Source organism: Lissotriton vulgaris, chromosome 10 (genome assembly GCF_964263255.1).
Source record: "Lissotriton vulgaris chromosome 10, aLisVul1.2, whole genome shotgun sequence".
Lineage (NCBI taxonomy): Eukaryota > Metazoa > Chordata > Amphibia > Caudata > Salamandridae > Lissotriton > Lissotriton vulgaris.
The window spans coordinates 297676615-297695231 of NC_141698.1; the positions used below are offsets into that span (position 1 = coordinate 297676615).

The 18617-nt window shown below is 47.4% G+C and overlaps 1 protein-coding gene across 1 annotated transcript in view; it reads right to left on the minus strand.

The window, feature by feature from the left end:
• Positions 1-18617, minus strand: part of SNAP47 (synaptosome associated protein 47) — a 179306-nt gene that overhangs the window by 120827 nt on the left and 39862 nt on the right. The window contains exon 2 of the mRNA XM_086941070.1: positions 5953-6498. Coding sequence (XP_086797196.1) covers positions 5953-6452 — 500 coding nt within the window. The 5' untranslated portion in view covers positions 6453-6498. The remainder of the gene's footprint in view (positions 1-5952; positions 6499-18617) is intronic.

Genomic DNA, 18617 nt, shown 5'->3' on the forward strand with positions numbered 1-18617 from the left:
TCCTGTAAGGGGACTCCTCGGCCCAAGGCAGTAGTTGTTGCCGTGGCTCGAGTGGAATGAGCCCGCAATCCAGCAGGGGGCTCCTTTTTGGCCATGGAGTAACATGCCTGAATACACAAGATGATCCACCGCGAAATGGTCCGCTTGTGTACCGCCTTTCCCTTCTTCGCGCCCACGTAACCAACAAGAGTTGGTCATCCACCCTGAACTGGCGTGTGCGATCCAGGTAATAAGAGAGCGCACGCTTTGGGTCCAGATGGTGGAGCCTCTCTTCCTCTTTCGAGGGATGCAAGGCGGAAAGAAGGTGGGCAAAGTAATGGACTGCCCGATGTGGAAGGCCGTGACAACCTTAGGCAGAAAGGAAGGTCTTGTCCGCAACACAACCTTGTCCGGATGAACAGAGAGGAAAGGTGGAGTAGAAGAAAGAGCCTGGAGCTCACTCACTCTCCTGGTAGAGGTGATGGCAACCAGGAAGGCCGCCTTCAGGGTAAGAAGACGGAGAGGACAGTTACGAAGGGAACAGGAGGGAACATGTGTGTGATGCCCTTCAGAAATCTGTTTACAATGGGGGACTTGAATAAGGAAGGCTGATCAGGTAGCCGTAAGAAGGCGGAAAGAGCAGAAAGGTACCCCTTAAGAGTGCCCAGAGCAGAGCCCTGCTGGGCAAGGGAAAGAAGGAAGAGTGAAACTTCAGAAAGGGGTGCAGAAAGAGGGTCCACAGCCTTTGCTGTGCACCATGCCACAAATCTGTTCCACCTGCAGGCGTATACCGACTTTGTGGAGGGACGCCTGGCTGCCAGAATGATATCACAGACTTCGGGAAGCAAGTCAAATGGCCTCAACTGCCGCCGCTCAATCTCCATGCTTGTAGGTGGAGACTGGACAGGTTCGGGTGGAGGACCGTCCCCTGCTGCTGCGACAGAAGGTCCAACCGAAGAGGCAGACGAATCGGGGGATCGACTGACATGCTGAGTAGCTCGGGATACCAGTATCTTCGTGCCCAGTCCGGAGCCACAAGGATAACCTGGGCCCAGTCGCGCCTGATCTTCTTCAGCACTCTGGGCAGAAGTGGTATAGGCGGAAAGGCGTACAATAGACCGCAACTCCACTCGCGACGAAAAGCGTATCCGAGCGAGTGCCGCCTTGGAAATTCCAACGTGCAGAACTGATGACATTGCGCATTCTCTTCTGTGGCGAATAGATCTAACCAAGGCTCTCCCCATTGCTGAAAGAGGCCTTGCGCCACGTCCGAGTTCAGACGACATTCGTGATCCATCATGCACCGACGGCTGAGTTCGTCCGCCCTGGCATTCAGAGAGCCTGCCAGGTGTTGAACCACCAGGGTCACGCCCTGATGTTCCAGCGACTGCCAGAGGCGCAGAGGCTCCTGGCATAGGGTCCACGACCCCACCCCGCCCTGTTTGTTGCAGTACCACATGGCGGTGGTGTTGTCCATGAACACCTGCACTACACTCCCCCGGACAGAGGGGAGGAATGCCTTCAGTGCTAGACAAATCGCCCGCAGCTCCAAAAGGTTGATATGGAGCCGGGACTCCGCCGGAGACCAGAGGCCTCTGATCTCCGCCTCTCCCATGTGGCCTCCCCAGCCCTGGAGGGACGCGTCCGTCACAACTACGTGCTCCGGGTGGGGTAGGGAGAGGAATCTGCCACTGACCCAGTCGCGGTCCGTGAGCCACCACTGCAGTTGTCTCGCAGTGCCCTCCGAGATCAAGACATGATCGGACAGGTTGCCCTGATGCTGGGCCCACTGAAACTTCAGGTCCCACTGCAGAACCCGCATCCGCCACCTGGCGTGATGCACCAGAAGAATGCAGGAGGCCATCAGCCCCAGAAGCCGCAGCGTCAACCTGACCAAGACTCGGGATAACGGCTGAAAGATGGGAATCAGAGCCTGTATATCCCGAACCCGCTGTTCGGGAGGGTAAACCCGAAACTGCGCCGAATCGAGAACCGCTCCGATGAAGAGGAGCTTCTGAGAGGGACACAGGTGTGACTTCGGCACATTGATGGAGAGCCCCAGCAAATGCAGGAGGTCTGGGGCGAGCCCGCCTTCAACAACCAGTTGTCTAGGTAGGGGAAGACTGACACCCCTAACCTGCGCAGATGAGCTGCGACCACCGCCATCACCTTAGTGAACACCCGTGGGGCGCTGGTAAGGGGAGCACGGTAAACTGAAAGTGCTCTTGTACTACCGTGAACCGCAGGTAACGCCGGTGGGCCGGCAGGACGGGGATGTGGAAATACGCGTCCTGCAAGTCCAACGCTACCAGCCAGTCTTCCGGGTCCAGGGCAGCTAGGACCTGAGCCAAAGTCAGCATCTTGAACTTCTACTTCCGGAGGAAGCCGTTGACGTTCCGCAGGTCCAAGATAGGGCGTAGGCGCCCTTTGCCCTTCTTGGGTACCAGAAAGTAGTGGGAATAACATCCACACCCTACTTCTGGCCCAGGAACGCGCTTGATGGCCCCCTTGGCCAAGAGGGCTGTGACTTCCTCTTGCAGAAGTTGCAAGTGATCCCCCGACACGCGGTGGCATTGCGGTGGCATGGATGGAGGGGTCGCCTCGAAGGGGAGGGAGTAGCCCCTTCAGTCGATCTGCAACACCCACCTGTCCGATGTGATAGTGCGCCAGTGGGAGAGGTGATGGCGAACCCTGCCTCCCACAGGCGCCACATGGGCCTGAAAACTCGGACTAGGAAGGTTTTGAGGCGGGTGCTGTGGAGGGAGGTGTGGACTGGCCTCGCCGCTGTCCCCGACCGCCGCCACAGCGGTTTCCACGGCCGCCACCGCGCTGTTGAACATTTTGCGGCGCATGGCTGGCAGCACGTGTGGGGGCGCCCCTTACGTGGCCACGAAAGGAGCGAAAGGCACCCGATTGCTGGCGTGGGGGCGTCAGGCCCAAGAACTTGGCCGTAGCCCTTGAGTCCTTAAAACGTTCCAGCGCATGGTCTGCCTTGTCGCCGAAGAGGCGACGGCCATCAAACGGCATGTCCAGGAGTGTGGCCTGGACATCGGCCGAGAAGTTAGCGGACCTCAACCAGGCGTGGCGTCGAACCGCCACCGTCGTTGCCATTGCCCTGCCCAGTGAGTCCGTTGTATCCAGTCCACACCGGATAGAATAACATGCTGCATCTCGGCCCTCCGCAAGGGTTTGGGCGAGTATAGCCCGGACCTCCTCCGGGCATTGTGGCAGCACCTCCGCAACCGTGTCCCACAGAGTGTGGGTGTAGCGGCCCAAGAGACAGGCGGTATTCACAGACCGCAGCCCTAAGCTAACAGACGAGAACACCTTCTTCCCGAACTGTTCGTATCTCTTGGAATCCCGGTCGGGCGGAGCCGACGGGAATGTGGTCTGGGAGTTGGAGGCCTGGATGACCAGGCTCTCGGGGGTGGGATGGGAGGACAAAAAGCATGGGTCGCCCGGGGCTGGGCGGTAGCGTCTGGCCATGTTCCTATCCACAGGTGGACCTGTGGCGGGCTTGTACCAAGTGCCCACAAGAACGTCACATAAGGCCTCATTGAAAGGCAGCAGAGGCTCGCTGGAGCTTGACTGCGGTTTGAGGACCTCAGTGAGGAGGTTAGTCCTCACGGCCGCGACGGGGAGCTCAAGGTGTAAGGCCTTGGCTGCCTTCGTCAACACTACACTATATGTAGACCCCTACTCCGAAGCCACAGTCGGAGGGGAGGTAAATGCAGTGTCTGGCGATGTGTCAAGACCACTGGCCTCCCCAAGCTCATATGTCCAGTCCTGTTGAGACTGGCACTCCAGTGCCAGAGGGTCCTCAGACCCCTCCCAATCCTCCTCGTCACCCGTAACCTGCAAAACAGGATTAGTAGACGGGGCCTCCTCGTGGAAATAAAAATCTCCAAAGGCCGTCGGAAGCGGCGCCCAGCAGCGCCGTTCCGGCGCCAGAGTCGGACCGTAGGATACATTGGGGACGGCGTCCACAGCGGGCGCCGGGGGCGACACCTGTGGGTCCGGCGCCGGTGAGGTCGTAAGGACGACCGGCGACGACTCGGATCCGGAAGCGGATCCAGTGAGGTCCTGCGGCGCCGGGACCAAAGTCGACGGCATCGCCGGGGCCGAAGCACCCGGCGGCGTCGGAGCCGAAGCACCCGACCCGTTAGGGCCTCCGGTCGGGACCGTTGGGCCCGAAGGTGCCATGGAACCCGACTGAGGAGGAAGGGTCCTAATAGCCATGAGGTAACGCTCGATCTCCTCTGGCGTCGCGCCGTGCCCAGGGACCCGAAGGAGAGGGGCAGGCGGCGACGCTTGCGACTCCTGCGGAGCTGCGTGGGCGGTGTCGCCCGAGCCCCCGGCCACATTGTGCGAGCGTCAGGGTGGGTCGGAGGAACGATGACGTCGCTCCGACCTCTCATGCCTCTTACCTGAGGACTTGGAGCCTGACGACCGGTGTCCACTCCCGGAGCTTCGATGACTCCGACCTCGCGACCTGTCCCTCACCCTCCCTTGGGCCCGGGACCGGGACCTGGAGAGGCGCGGGGCCGACTGCCGCAGCTCAAGCCGCTTGCGGGACGCTCCCGCCTAGCCTTTGACGTCAGGGCCTGGCAGTCAGAGCAGGTTCGATCGTCATGGTCGAGGCCTAGGCACTTCAGGCACCGGCGATGGGGGTCCGTGACCGACATCAGTCGGTCGCACTTCGAGCAGGGCTTGAACCCGGGCATCCCTACCGGCACCGATAGAGTCGAAGACTCGAAGAAAAAGAATGATCAAAAAGATCAAAAGTTTAGTCAAAAAATGACTAGGGGTAGAGCTCCGGATCTGCGCTAGCTGGTGCGGAAAAAAGAACTGACGTCAGCGTGCATGGGCGGCGTCTAAGTACTCCGGCGACGTCATTCCGGTGCTAACGACGCCGATGACGGACGCAGATCCGTAGACGACGCCTACTGACGTGCAGGGGTATTGCTACGCCTGGGGATATTCTAAGGTAAGGAATCTATCACTAACGTGTCTCTTTCAGATTCACATGTTTGTTGTATTTAGATGCATTCAAATTGTTTGATTTTTCATATTATGTGATGGGTATTTCTTTCATGTTTTTTAATTGGGACATGCTATATATTTTTAAACTCCCATCAGATTTATAAAGGCTGCTGAGTCAGCCAAAACGCATCTCTCTCATCTGCTGGGTCGGAGGAGGTTCTATCAAATAAAAAAGCCCTAACCAGTAGCCCTCCTGTGTGTGCTCTTTTACCTGACGGGAAGCAGAGGTTTTCTTGATATATATATATATATATATATGTTATATATATTCCAAACGAAACAGCCCAAAAGCTGGAGAGCCACACAGGTAGGTTTATTTCCCTTCAATTTATTCCAAACAGCAATTCGGCTACGCTGGGACCCCACTTCCAACAGTATTGCCAACCCGTTTCGGGGTATGTCCCTTCCTCATGACGAAAATAGCAATTGAGACAGTCAATATCCAAGCTCATTAAATACAATTCCCGCCCCAATGGGCGTGGTCGGCATGCTGGTCCTTGTAGTTGCATCAAGCGATAGTACTGTTGGAAGTGGGGTCCCAGCGTAGCTGAATTGCTATTTGGAATAAATTGAAGGGAAAGAAACCTACCTGTGTGGCTTTCCGACTTTTGGGCAGTTTCGTTTGGAATATGTAGCCGCACGCTCACGCCGCAAGAGAAGCCCCGCTGCATAACAGCACACCCTTGGAGCAAGGAAATGAGTCTCCAGTGAATGGGAGGTATCCCGTATTTCAGACGTATAGAGCAAGTCAGCGAAATGGTTCCCCAAATCCAAACCTACTTTAGGTAATTAATTGACCTAAGTGACTAAATTCACTAAATAAAAGCACTTCTTTGGCACATTATCTTTTAGTTAACATGAACTTAGATGAAAACAAAGGTAGCAATTCAAACAATGGAAAGATATGCATTACTAAATGGTTTACTGCACCTGTCTGCTACATCCATCTGTGATTCAATCTTGTCCAGGCCCTTTATAATGTTGTCAAATTGTTCCCCCTGATGATGGAGAGCCTTTGCTGTGTCCTCCAATCTTTTCTCAGAATCTGATACCAAGTCAATCATTTGTTTCCCCTTGGTGCTTTGTAAGGAGGCTCCGGAGGGACCTGCCCTTTGAGGAGACAGCAGCTCCTCCCTCCAAAAGTGCTCAATGACATTGAAGACCACATTCCTGTTAGGGTAAAGAGAGCTGAACCAGTGCTTGGCTAGCCCTTTTTCTAAGATGGTGATGGAGCTAAAAATGAAGGTGGAAGACTCCTTCTTGATCTCGCTGATGCTGGACAGGTGGAAGCTCACCAGAATCTCACCGGTCTTCTCAGCCGTAAACTTCAGGCACTTTGGTGTCAAGGAAAGTCTGCCTGGGATCCATTGCTTCTCACTATTTAAGAAATAGGAGCAAGACCATGAGTGGACGTTGATCTCTCTATTCATCAGCACAGCGTCCTAGTTGCTTTTCAAATAACGGAAAGACGTCAGCCTTTAACACAAAAAAGGAAAATGGGATACAATGAGGATTAATAATTTGTTGACTGGAACTTGCCCCCAGCTTTTTCTTTGCTTTTGTTTTGCAAACAATTTCTATGTAAAAATAAACCTCTGTTGTTACATATCTCACTGTTTGAACATGAATGTCTACTTGAGGGATAGTGACTTAGAATGTGCTGAGAAACAAATTTGTTTTCACCCCAACAAATCATAGAACATAAATGTATGTCTCCACAGCGTCAGAACTGAATCAAATATACATACAATTATGAAGTACAAGACTCATTCATGCCATCTCTCTCTCTCTCAGTCTTTCTGTCCTCTTACGTGCACAGTCCTGTAAGGCGGTCACTAAACCAGTTAACCGTGGGCAACAAAGGGATCTAGATCAGTGCTTCTTAACCTGTGGTCTGGGGACCGCTGTGGGTCTGCGTAGCCTACCCAGGGGTTTCACAACTGCTTGAAAGAGTAGTTAATAATAACATATCAATACTGTGTATGTAAATGAAGAAGTAATGGAAAATGTTAAAAGGTTTTGTAAATGTGAAGGAATCTGAAATTGGAGGTAAAAAAAAACAGTTAATATTGGCAGGTTGATTCAGGGGAGCAGTGCAAGCATCAAACAGAAGATAGTACTGACGATGAGTGGCCTCAATTGAATTTAGAAAAGCTCCAACTTTCTATTAAAATTTAGATTTTTCATATATGTGAATTAAATAAAATAGTCCATCACTTGTGTATTTGTTTGATGATTTTTTTCTGTATTTTGAGAATTGTTTCCGGTTTAAATCGTAGAAAGTGCTTAGGCCAGGATCTTAAAATTCCAGTAATTCCTCAGTTGGGGTCCTCGGATTCAAGTAATGAGTCAGTGGGGGTCCACGGGTCCTAGTAATGACAAGGTAGGTGTCCACAGAAGTCAAACGGTTAAGAACTACTGATCTAGGTCACCCGGACCAGTAACTGTTTCCTGTTATCTGCCAGTATCGAAACAAAGGTGCAATCACAATATTCAGAAAAAAAACTTTTGATTGAGATTATTTTGGTATAGGGTATTTACCAAGGGAACCTGGTGGGTAGTCCTGCCACAACATATAAATTGCCCTCTTGTATATCGACTACTGATCATCTGCTTACCTGTCCTTGTATTTGATTGATCTACATTAACTTTTTTCAAAGCAAAATTGAGCAACATTTTTCATTTGAACAAATAAAAAATAAGCCCAAATTCTGCAGTGTAACTGGATAACTATTTTTAAATAACTGTATCTGTTAGTGCTACATTGTCGAGTCATATAATGAGTTATCTAGGTGCTAAAAAGCACTTCATCATTTATGAAATATTGAACTATGCAGTGGATCTTTATTAACGCATGATGACAGCAAACTTCTGCACCAATATGCATTTTTAACTAAAACATAGTTAGTGTTCTTTACTGCATAAACTCAGTGTGAGGGGTTTGCACTTCCAGGACGTTTTCTGGGCACAATAATATTTTCAGATAATAAATCCCCTGCTGTTTAAATTGGATAATGAAAACCATCCATGAAAAAATTTAACATTTAAGGGATCTTTGCACTGCTTCCAGAGAACACAATGAAAGGGCTCTATACACTGGACAGTAATATGAATGGGGTGTCCTAGGTTGATCTGAGCCTCAAGTCTCCACATCTCCCACTCTACTTGCCGTGTGTTAGACGGACATTGGTTTCCCAGTTCAATGCTTACAGCTTCATTTTGAGAGGCTGCACCAAAGAAGTGAAACAGTTATTTAGAAACGCACATATATTCTCTAAATTATATTTCAACACTATTTCAGACCTGCCAATAACCACTATAATCTTCAAAATCTAACTCAGCCCATAGGGCTGTAAGCAGCCAAATCTTTCTTCATCACTCCTGCTCTGTCCACACCCAGTTGTCCTTAAGTACCAGCAACGCCCACCATCAAACTATCATGAACACCGGACCAACATTTCAACAGATAACCCAAAAATCAATAGCTAACGTGCTCCAGTACCAGCCTTACCTCCACTTCCTATCTAAAACAATTAATCAATTCCAACCCTCAAAGAACACAAGCAAGTGAGTACATTATTATATGACACTAGTCTTCACAATGTAAATAACAGTACTCTTAAATTAATCATTACATTAGGTAGGGAAGGAAATAGGCCAACTGAATTACCACTATCCGTCCTGAACGTCTAACACACAAATGAAATAGTCTGGCTAAAGCTTATGTGAAAACAACATTCTTAAACATTTGCAAAATATTTTTCAACATTGTATATAACTCATGTGCAAAATGTTGTTTCTTAAGAAATGCTCCAGCCATAGGAACAACAATAATTACCAAGAAAGGAAATCTCCACCAATCTGAACATTGAAGGATACAATTCAGAGCTAACATTCTGAATTGATGGCATATCAGTGGAATGTTAACTAAAAATCACTCATATCCTCTTTAGAAGCTTAAACAAAACAGAAAATGGTACATTATGTACTAGTACAAACGTCAGAACGATTTAACATGACACCACTTATATAATCTTGAGTACAAGGCTAGTATTTCTCAGAACTCCTAAGAGTGTCAGTTTGGTCTCAGCAACAGATATTCCACTACTGGTATTGATATATAACAATGAATGCTCTTCCGTAGATTAACAAAATCATTTATCTGTTCTTGCATATGCACCAAAACCCAATAGCTCTGGTGATTAGGCTCTCACAACCTTGCCACATGAATGAGGTTCTAGATACACTCCTTACACATTCTTGCTAGCTTTTTTATTATTTCTAATGAATTTTATTAAGTTTTATAAAAAAAGAAAAAAAATGACAAGCAGAGAGGAACTCCATAATGAATGTGTATCCGTTATAGAAAGAATCAGTAATTAACCCCTTTGGTGCTCAGGACGGAACGGTTCCGTCATGAGCGTTGGTTGTCCTGTGCTCATGACGTAATCATTCCGTCATGAGTCCGTTGGCTCAATAGAACCTTCAGCACAGCGCAAGAATTCGCGCCACGCTGAAGGGGTTAAGACACGTGTATGACATTTGACAGCTATGATAAGATGACTGAAAAGTATTAGAAGTTAAAGAGGAGAGTAAGGATAGGTGAAGGGAGAGGAAACAAGTTCAGTAGTGTAGACAGGGAGGGAGAGGGTGGGGTAGGACCAACTAGTTGGCGCAGCAACTATATCTATCGGCTAAGGCTTATACGTAGTGCAATTTGACAATTTTGGAGCATTATGGTTGTTTAGTTGATTCAACATAATTGCCAAAATCTTTTTCCCTAATGGTTCCGTTATGAATGAGGTGGTTAGAAATGCGTTAAGGGTGTTATCAGCTCCCCTAATGAATTAGGTCCATGCCCACCATGTGTGGAATGATAGTTGGCTAACATCTTTCCACTCTGAAACAAGAGATTTAATTCCAGTAGTTAGTACAATGTCTTGCAGATAAATCTACTCTTTGCAAGTGTTTGGATTGAGTTTGGGGAAAGATACCTAGTGTATTGTATGCTAGGTCGGGAATCTAAGTTACATTTAGTATTTGGGGGGTGAAGCTGCTAACGTCATTCCTGAAACCTTCGAATAAATGGCATTCTAGGACCATGAGTTTGAGGTTGCCTTGACTTTCCCTGCAGCTCCATAATCAGTCCGAGTTAATCAGTGATAGCTGGTAACTCTAAGAGGAGCCAAATAGGCATGTGTGCCATCCAGTATCCACACTAAGCCAGCAAGGGAGCAAATGTGTATAACATGTTAACCTAGGCCACATATCTCTCTAGTTTAGTGAAGTCATCTTAAGTGGATCTATTGGAATGTAGTTTATTAGTAGATGTAGGTAAGTACCTAACAATAGTAATAATGCCACAATCTCATTATAAGGTCCAGTCAAGGTCTCAATAAATTATCCCAGTCATCAACCCTTGGTGGAGTACCTGTACTCTGCATTTAGAGATGCCCAGTGAACTTCTCAAGTGACGAGCAGGAATCACGGTTCTTGCCAATGTGACCCATGGATAGCTCTGTCAAACAGGACTACTGGTTGTCTAAGAGGGATCTTTTTCTTTAAAGCAAAAACTTTGTGTTATTATGTATTTTATGTTTGTTTACAGTCTCTCACCACCAGTGGTGTTAAAAAGCAAAAAAGAAAACAAATAACACCCTCCTCTCTAAATCGGGCAGACCGTTTTCTGCGTAAGCCTCTGGCAGCCCGTACTCTGTCTGGCCATCAAAGGAGTATGTCGGAGACCGAGTCAGAGTAGACTCCATTGCTGACATACTTATGGTTCGACCGCCTGTAAATCAGGTAGGAGGTCCTGGTACTCAGTCACAGTAACAACAGAGTACCATCTCCATGTAACTGTGGATTGGGAGAGGTTGTAGCCTTACGGCCAGAGGGGTCGACCGTGAAGCTGGGAACCGGGTTCGAGTCTCGGCAATGACACAACATCCTGTGATTCTGGGCAAATCACTAAATCTCCCCGTGCCTAACAAAAATGAATGTGTTCATCTGTAACAAAACTGGTTCTCATGTAAAGCGCTCTAATACCCGATATCTTAAGGTCTAGTTTGCGCTATATAAAACTCTTAAAAAAAAAAAAAACTAGCTAAAAGCAGGCAGGCTTAACTTAGGAGACAGAGGTGTAAAGCATTTAAAAACACCAATACATAAAATAAGAAACAACACACAATAAAAATGTAACACCAACTGATACAAAATAGGAAATCATTTTATGATTAAAATGACACCAAAACGACAAAAATATAATTTAGGGAACCAGATATATACATTTTAAAGGAATAAACACTTTTTAGTGCCTAAAAGTCAAAAGTGTCACTTTCTGACATCTGGCCACACGCAGTCAAAGTTTCAGGCCTACCGCGATGGAGAGCGGGTTGGATACAGTGAGCGGTAGGGCTCGGTAAGGTTTCTATCTTATGACTTTATCACTTTTTGGAGCTTTTTCCCCTCAAAGTTTGAGTGTATCTTCTTGGCAGGCCAGGTTTGGGTTTGGCGACTGCGACTGCACCAAGATTGAGCGGGAGGCCTTAGTGAACTCCTGGAAGTTTTGTCGATGAGGAAAAGCTCTGGACCTTCAGCGGGATGAACCTGTATTTCAGGCCGGGTTGCGGATTGATGCCGTTGGCTTGACACTCAATGACAGGTCAGTCAACTTATTGAGCTTTTTAACTAAAATTCTCCAAATGATCTCAAACTTCTGAATCTTCTAGAATGTCCAAGTGGGGTTCCAAAGTGTTCACACCAATCCAACGTTAAAGAATCTCTGAGTTGCTCTTTGGGACGTTGGGACTTCAATTCCCACAACAAACCCAGGTCAATTCTTAAAAGTCCAACTGAAGGTGGTCAGCAGGGTACTTCTTGGTGGAGATGGTGCAGGTGGAGCTGGAGCTCTTTTAACATGTTGCTTTCAGGGAGTCTACTCCTTTAACTTGCACAGCAAGGAAAAGTTCTTATTGGGCTGAAGATGAAAGTGTGCATCAGGTGCAGTCCTTATGAGTGCAGTCTTCTTTTGTGCAGAACAAGGGTAAAGCAGGGCAGTCCTTCTTCCTGTAGTTTTAAGGCAGGGTTCTGAGTTGCTGGGCAGCTCTCCCATATTTATCCATGCTTCTGAGGTCACAAGCAGGGGGGCATCCCCGACCAATGGGGTTCAGGGTGCCACCCTCAGGAATGACAACTTCCTCCAATGAGTGACATATTTTTGTCTCTCAGCAAGCACTGTTTGCCAAATTCCAAAATGGAGAAAATCTTTCCTGGATCTTAAGGTCTGGCTAACCCGACCTACAGGTGTGGTTAACTTTTCCTAACCCTCCCCTTCCAGACCCTCTTCTAGTTCAATTAGAAGGGCTATTTCTGGCTGTGGTGCGGGAAGTTGGGGTGGGCCTGTTCCTGTCCTAAACTGTCATTCCTTCTTTGAAGACCACTTTGACTACCTATGCTCCTTCCTGTCCTGTGCTTGGCAGCAGCAGTTCACCTCCCACCAGATGTCTCCTTTGTCTCAATACAAGCCACTTCACTCCTCATCAGATCCAACCTTGGCAAGTTGTAGGATTCATGTAGCTATTAATTTGGCAATTTGAAGTATCATTTTAGTTAACTACTGTCAAAAATTAGAGTTTAGTACATTTTAATAAAGTCTTCCCATAATAGCCTATGGAGCTAATGCACAGCAATGGGGAAAAGCAACATTGCCAGTTTTTCCCTCACCAGGGCTTATGATACATCCTTTATAATGTCTCTGCTTATAGTTACAAGGCACCCTACCCTGGGGCACATATGGGAGACAGTAGGGTTGACTTATATGTCAAAATAAGGTAGTTTAAGATTTCAGCGGTTTCTTTAATTCCAATGTCAAATTAGCGATTAATTGTAATTTAAAAGCAGCCTGCAAAGCAGGGCTGACTTTTAAAATGTCAGCAAGCAACACAGCAGTGCACACTTAAGTGCATTAAATCTGCGGGGCCTATAAACCTACATTTCCTACCATATACTAGAATATTGAAGATTGTCGGAACCAATTGTAATTATACCTAATTGCCATGTACCTTTTACACAGAGGATCTGGGTCTGGTTAGCAGAGCCCAGGGCACAATCAACAGTCAGAAAACTAGAATGTAGTAGTCGAAATGGGACCAACAATTTGGGGGAAACTTCAAAAAGCCATGGTTTCTCACAGAATCACTGTCTTCAAATAAGAGTTCCCATTTGTTTTGGAGTCTCTTTGTAAGTGTAGAGTAATTTGGGGTAAGTAAGGAGCAAATGTTTGATGCACTGTGACCCAGTTTCGTACATATTATAGGTATAATGGGATGAACAGGCTCAAGTGGAGTTCTGGTTCTAGCTAGAGCGCATTTGATTTTCAAGAATTTGTAGAAGTCCAGGGGCCAGATGTAGGTAATTCCTATTTACAGACTCTTAAATGCCGAATAATACCGATTCGGTATTTAAGAGTCGGTAAATAGGAAGGGGGCAGATGTAGGTAATTCTTATTTCAGAATTACCGAATCGGTATGATTCGGTATTTACTGATTCAGCCTTGAAGCCCATAGGAATCAATGGGAAATACCGACTCAGTATTTACCGAATTGGTAAATACCGAATCCAGCAAGGGTGCAGGGGGTGTCACTTTGACACCCTCTAGCACCCCAAGTACAGGCTTGTGTGACATGTGGCACACATACATGCCCTAAGGGCATGTCTGTGTGTCAGATGGCACAGGTGTACATGCACGGATGTGCATGTACACCTGAATTCGGTATTTTACCACCCAATTGTATTGGGTGGTAAAATACCGAATTCTGAAGGCCTGTAGCACTGTAAACAGTGCTACCTACATTTGGGATTTACCGAATCGGTAAAATTACCGATTCGGTATTTTACAGAATCTGTAAATTTACAGAATCGGTAAATTTACCGATTCTGTAAAATAAGGGCCCCTACATCTCAAAAACCAATTACCGGACGGTAACGGCCGAAATCGGCCGTTACCGACCGGTAATTGTAATTGTAAGATAGTTTTTATAGAGCGCATACTATCGCTCCAAGGAGCATCTTGGCGCTGTAGTCCGTAGCTTAGAATGGTGGGCCGGAAACACTACTCACATCAATTTCATAGTACCTGAGGGATATTTAGAGCCTTGACTAGCTGTTTGCTAACAGTGTCTGGTAAATTAAAAATCCAGGTTTTCAGGGCTTTCCTGAATTCGATTTCAGTGGGGATTTGCCGTAGGCTTTGTGGGAGTTTATTCCAGGCTTTAGTACCAAGGACGGCCAGGGATCTTCCTCCTTTGGTGGCTAGTCTAAATCTAGGGACTGTTAGAAGACACATGTCTGTTGACCTCAGGTTCCGACCTGGTATGTATGGCTTGAACCGTGGGAGCAGATATTTAGGCCCTTTTTTGTGGTACGCTCTAAAAGTAATTACCAGTATCTTAAAGAGCACTTGCTTATGTATGGGGAGCCAGTGTATCTGTTTTAAGGCAGCAGAAGCAGAAGATCTCCTTGGAAGATCAAGCACCAGGCGTGCAGCAGCATTTTGGACAACCTGCAGCCTATGTAGGGTAGATTTATTCACTCCTGCATATATGCTATTGCAGTAGTCCAAGCGTGATGAAATTAGTGCCACTGCAACTGTCTTCTTTGCTTCTAATGGGATCAAGTTAAAAAACTTTCGAAGACCACGTATGATGTTGAAACAAGATCCTGCCACTGCAGCCACTTGCTGTTTAAAACAGAGTTTTTCATCAAATCTGACTCCCAGGTTACGTGCGGATATTACTGTTTTTGGCGGAATTTCCTCATTTGGGGGCCACCACAGCTGGGGGGAGAACAGATTTTGGGGACCCACAGGGAGAATTTCAGTCTTGCCCGTGTTGCGTTTCAGATGGTTAGTCTTCATCCAGTTAAAGGTTGCAGTGAGGCACTTTCCAAGATTCTCCTCCGCTCTTGTGGACTTGCTGTCTAAAACTAAGATGAGCTGAGTATCATCTGCGTATGATACTGTATTGATGTTAAATGATGTTATTAGCTCAACTAAAGGTGTCATATATAAATTAAACAGCACCGGGCTTAGCCTTGATCCCTGGGGTACACCTGTTGGATTTGATTTTTTTGCTGATAAATACTGTCCGAGGACAGTAATCTGTTTCCTGTCCGCAAGGAGATTTTCCATCCATGCCAAGGCCGTGCCCCTTATGCCCACCGTAGCTAGACGGTTGATCAGTATCTCATGCGAGATCGTGTCGAAGGCCGCCGACAGATCCAGGAGAACTAGGACAGCCCTGTCCCCCTGATCCATGGCGGCCCTCAGTGTCTCAGTTGTGTAGAGGAGAGCTGATTCCGTTGAGTGGGAGGCTCTAAAACCCGATTGATAGTGGTGTAAAAGATCCTCATCCTCCAGAAATTTGGTCAGTTGTTTGTTTACAACTGCCTCAGTGAGCTTAAAGAGGAACGGTAGCAATGAGATTGGCCGTAGGTTTGATAGAGTGGTGGGATCGGCCATCGCTTTCTTCTGTAGGGGTTTGACCGCCGCTAACTTCCATTGCTGAGGGATTTTGGCTGATGCAAGAGAGGAATTTATTATGTTATTAATAATCGGGTTCACTAGATCAATCAGAGAGTGTAATATCTTGGGGGGGCACGGATCAAAAGGAGAACCGGATCTTTCAGTCAAGATTGCCTGACGGCTGTCTTCCAAACTAATTGGCAGAAATTCATTCAACTCCGCCCTTCTGGTATCAGGGTCTAAAGTTCCTATTTTATATCCCATCAATGGTGTAAGGAAGGCTTTTGTGAGCTCCTGGACCTTTGCCTCAAAATAGTTCGCAATGGAGTCGCAGAGGGTCTGAGAGGGGGGGATGTCTTGCCTGGTAATCTTTGGATTTAGGAAGTCATCCACTATTTTAAAGATCTCCTTCTGCTTGTTTTCTGCCGACGAAATTGCATCAGAGAAGAATGCTTTTTTGGCGTCTTTAATCAGCACATGATATTGATTTCTTGCTTCTTTGTAAATTTGTCGTTCTTCTATTGTGTATGAGCGTCTCCATTTCCTCTCCAATAGTCTGACCTCAACACGCTTCTCCCTAAGAGATTGTGAGAACCAGGGTGCTATTTTTTTCCTTTTTTTTGACATGTTCTTTGATCCCTTAGTACTAGTTAATTCTAGGCTAGTCGTGATCCAGTGGTTAAAAGTCTCATTGTCTACGTCAGTGTCCCCCGTCAGGGTGGGTTTGCCCTGTTTTCATAAGATTCTGAAAGTCCGGGTCCTGACTAATTTTACTCCAGTCATGTTTATTTTGGGGAGGTATTATTAGCTTGCTTTTGTTCGCTGGTTCCTTTGTTAAAGTTAGTTCCAAGGGAATCAGCATGTGGTCGGTCCATGTCTGAGGGCATGGTTTATTTGCCTTAAGGGTCATTAGATTTGTACAGATACAGTCTAGAATATGTCCAGCTTCATGAGTAGGGTCTCTGTTTAATAACGACAGCCCCCACATATTAAGAAGTTCTAGAAACTCCCTAGTATTGTGGTCAGTAATTATGTCCAAATGGAAGTTTATATCACCCAAAATAGTAAAATTTGCGTATTTAGGGATGATATTACTGAATGTTTCGGAAAAACTCTCCAGAAACTCATTATGAGAACCGGGAGGGCGATATGTCAGAGCTCCGGAAAAGGTATTAGATTCATGTGTATGAAGGCAGAAGCCTAGACACTCTGCTCCCTTTACGTCAGGAGGTCGAAGGTGGTACACTTTATGGAATCTCGGTGCACAATAGCAATTCCTCCTCCTTGTTTGATTTGCCTGTCAGAGCGTTGAATATGATAACCCTGTGGTAAGGCGTTGACCACATCGGGGGTGCACCAGTCCTTCAGCCACGTTTCTGTGACGAAGAGCTGGTCAAGGTCATTCTCTTCGATCATATCGTGGATATGTGCGGCATGTTTGCACATGGATCTAGCATTGATTAAGCCTCCCTTCATAGTTTTAGGAAGTCAGGGTATGGTTTTACATTTTTCAGGGATTGTAAGCGGGCCGCAGTAACTGCAGAGAATCGGACCATGACAGTTGGCTACATTTATGGTATTTAGACATTTCTCATTAGGAATGTTTAATGAGAGTAGCTCCTCTCTAGTATATGGGGTTGCAAGAATATTTTGCCCAGGGGGGGGCCCTGTGCCCGGCCGCGGCACGGACGGGCACAGACGGGCTTACCTCTGGCGCACCTCCGGCGTGATTGCGGCGCGCCCGCTGAACGCGTCCGCTGCGCGGAGCCATGGCCGTTTGATTTTATACCGGTGACTCACCCAAGATGGCCGTCGTAGTCACTTCCACCCGAGTCCCTGGAATCCCAGACCTAAAATCGGCCGGAAATTCTGGGGGGAGGCAGCGTTTGCTAAATAGGTAAGACTAAAGTGCCAATGTGATTTTTAAAAGTATAATCTGCACCCTTACATCAGTGAGATTACAGCGTCGCAATTAAAATCGGCGCGCAGGTGCTGGGGAGGGGAGCGGACACACAGGGTAGGTGCTAGTAATGCAAGCAAGGTTTCAAGTTAAAAAACAACCGCCCGGCTCAAGCCTCAGGCGAAAATTGTGCAGTAGACTCGGGGAATGAGCTCCTGCCTTGATTTTATACCGGTGACTCACCCAAGATGGCCGCCGTAGTCACTTCCACCCGAGTCCCTGGAATCCCAGCCCGAATATCGGCCGGAATTTCTGGGGGGAGGCAGCGTTTGCTAAATAGGTAAGACTAAAGTGCCAATGTGATTTTTAAAAGTATAATCTGCACCCTTACATCGGTGAGATTACAGCGTCGCAATTAAAATCGGCGCGCTGGTGCTGGGGAGGGGAGCGGACACACAGGGTAGGTGCTAGTAATGCAAGCAAGGTTTCAAGTTAAAAAACAACCGCCCGGCTCAAGCCTCAGGCAAAAATTGTGCAGTAGTCTCGGGGAATGAGCTCCTGCCTTGATTTTATACCGGTGACTCACCCAAGATGGCCGCCGTAGTCACTTCCACCCGAGTCCCTGGAATCCCAGCCCGAAAATCGGCCGGAAATTCTGGGGGGAGGCAGCGTTTGCTAAATAGGTAAGACTAAAGTGCCAATGTGATTTTTAAAAGTATAATCTGCACCCTTACATCGGTGAGATTACAGCGTCGCAATTAAAATCGGCGCGCTGGTGCTGGGGAGGGGAGCGGACACACAGGGTAGGTGCTAGTAATGCAAGCAAGGTTTCAAGTTAAAAAACAACCGCCCGGCTCAAGCCTCAGGCGAAAATTGTGCAGTAGTCTCGGGGAATGAGCTCCTGCCTTGATTTTATACCGGTGACTCACCCAAGATGGCCGCCGTAGTCACTTCCACCCGAGTCCCTGGAATCCCAGCCCGAAAATCGGCCGGAAATTCTGGGGGGAGGCAGCGTTTGCTAAATAGGTAAGACTAAAGTGCCAATGTGATTTTTAAAAGTATAATCTGCACCCTTACATCGGTGAGATTACAGCGTCGCAATTAAAATCGGCGCGCTGGTGCTGGGGAGGGGAGCGGACACACAGGGTAGGTGCTAGTAATGCAAGCAAGGTTTCA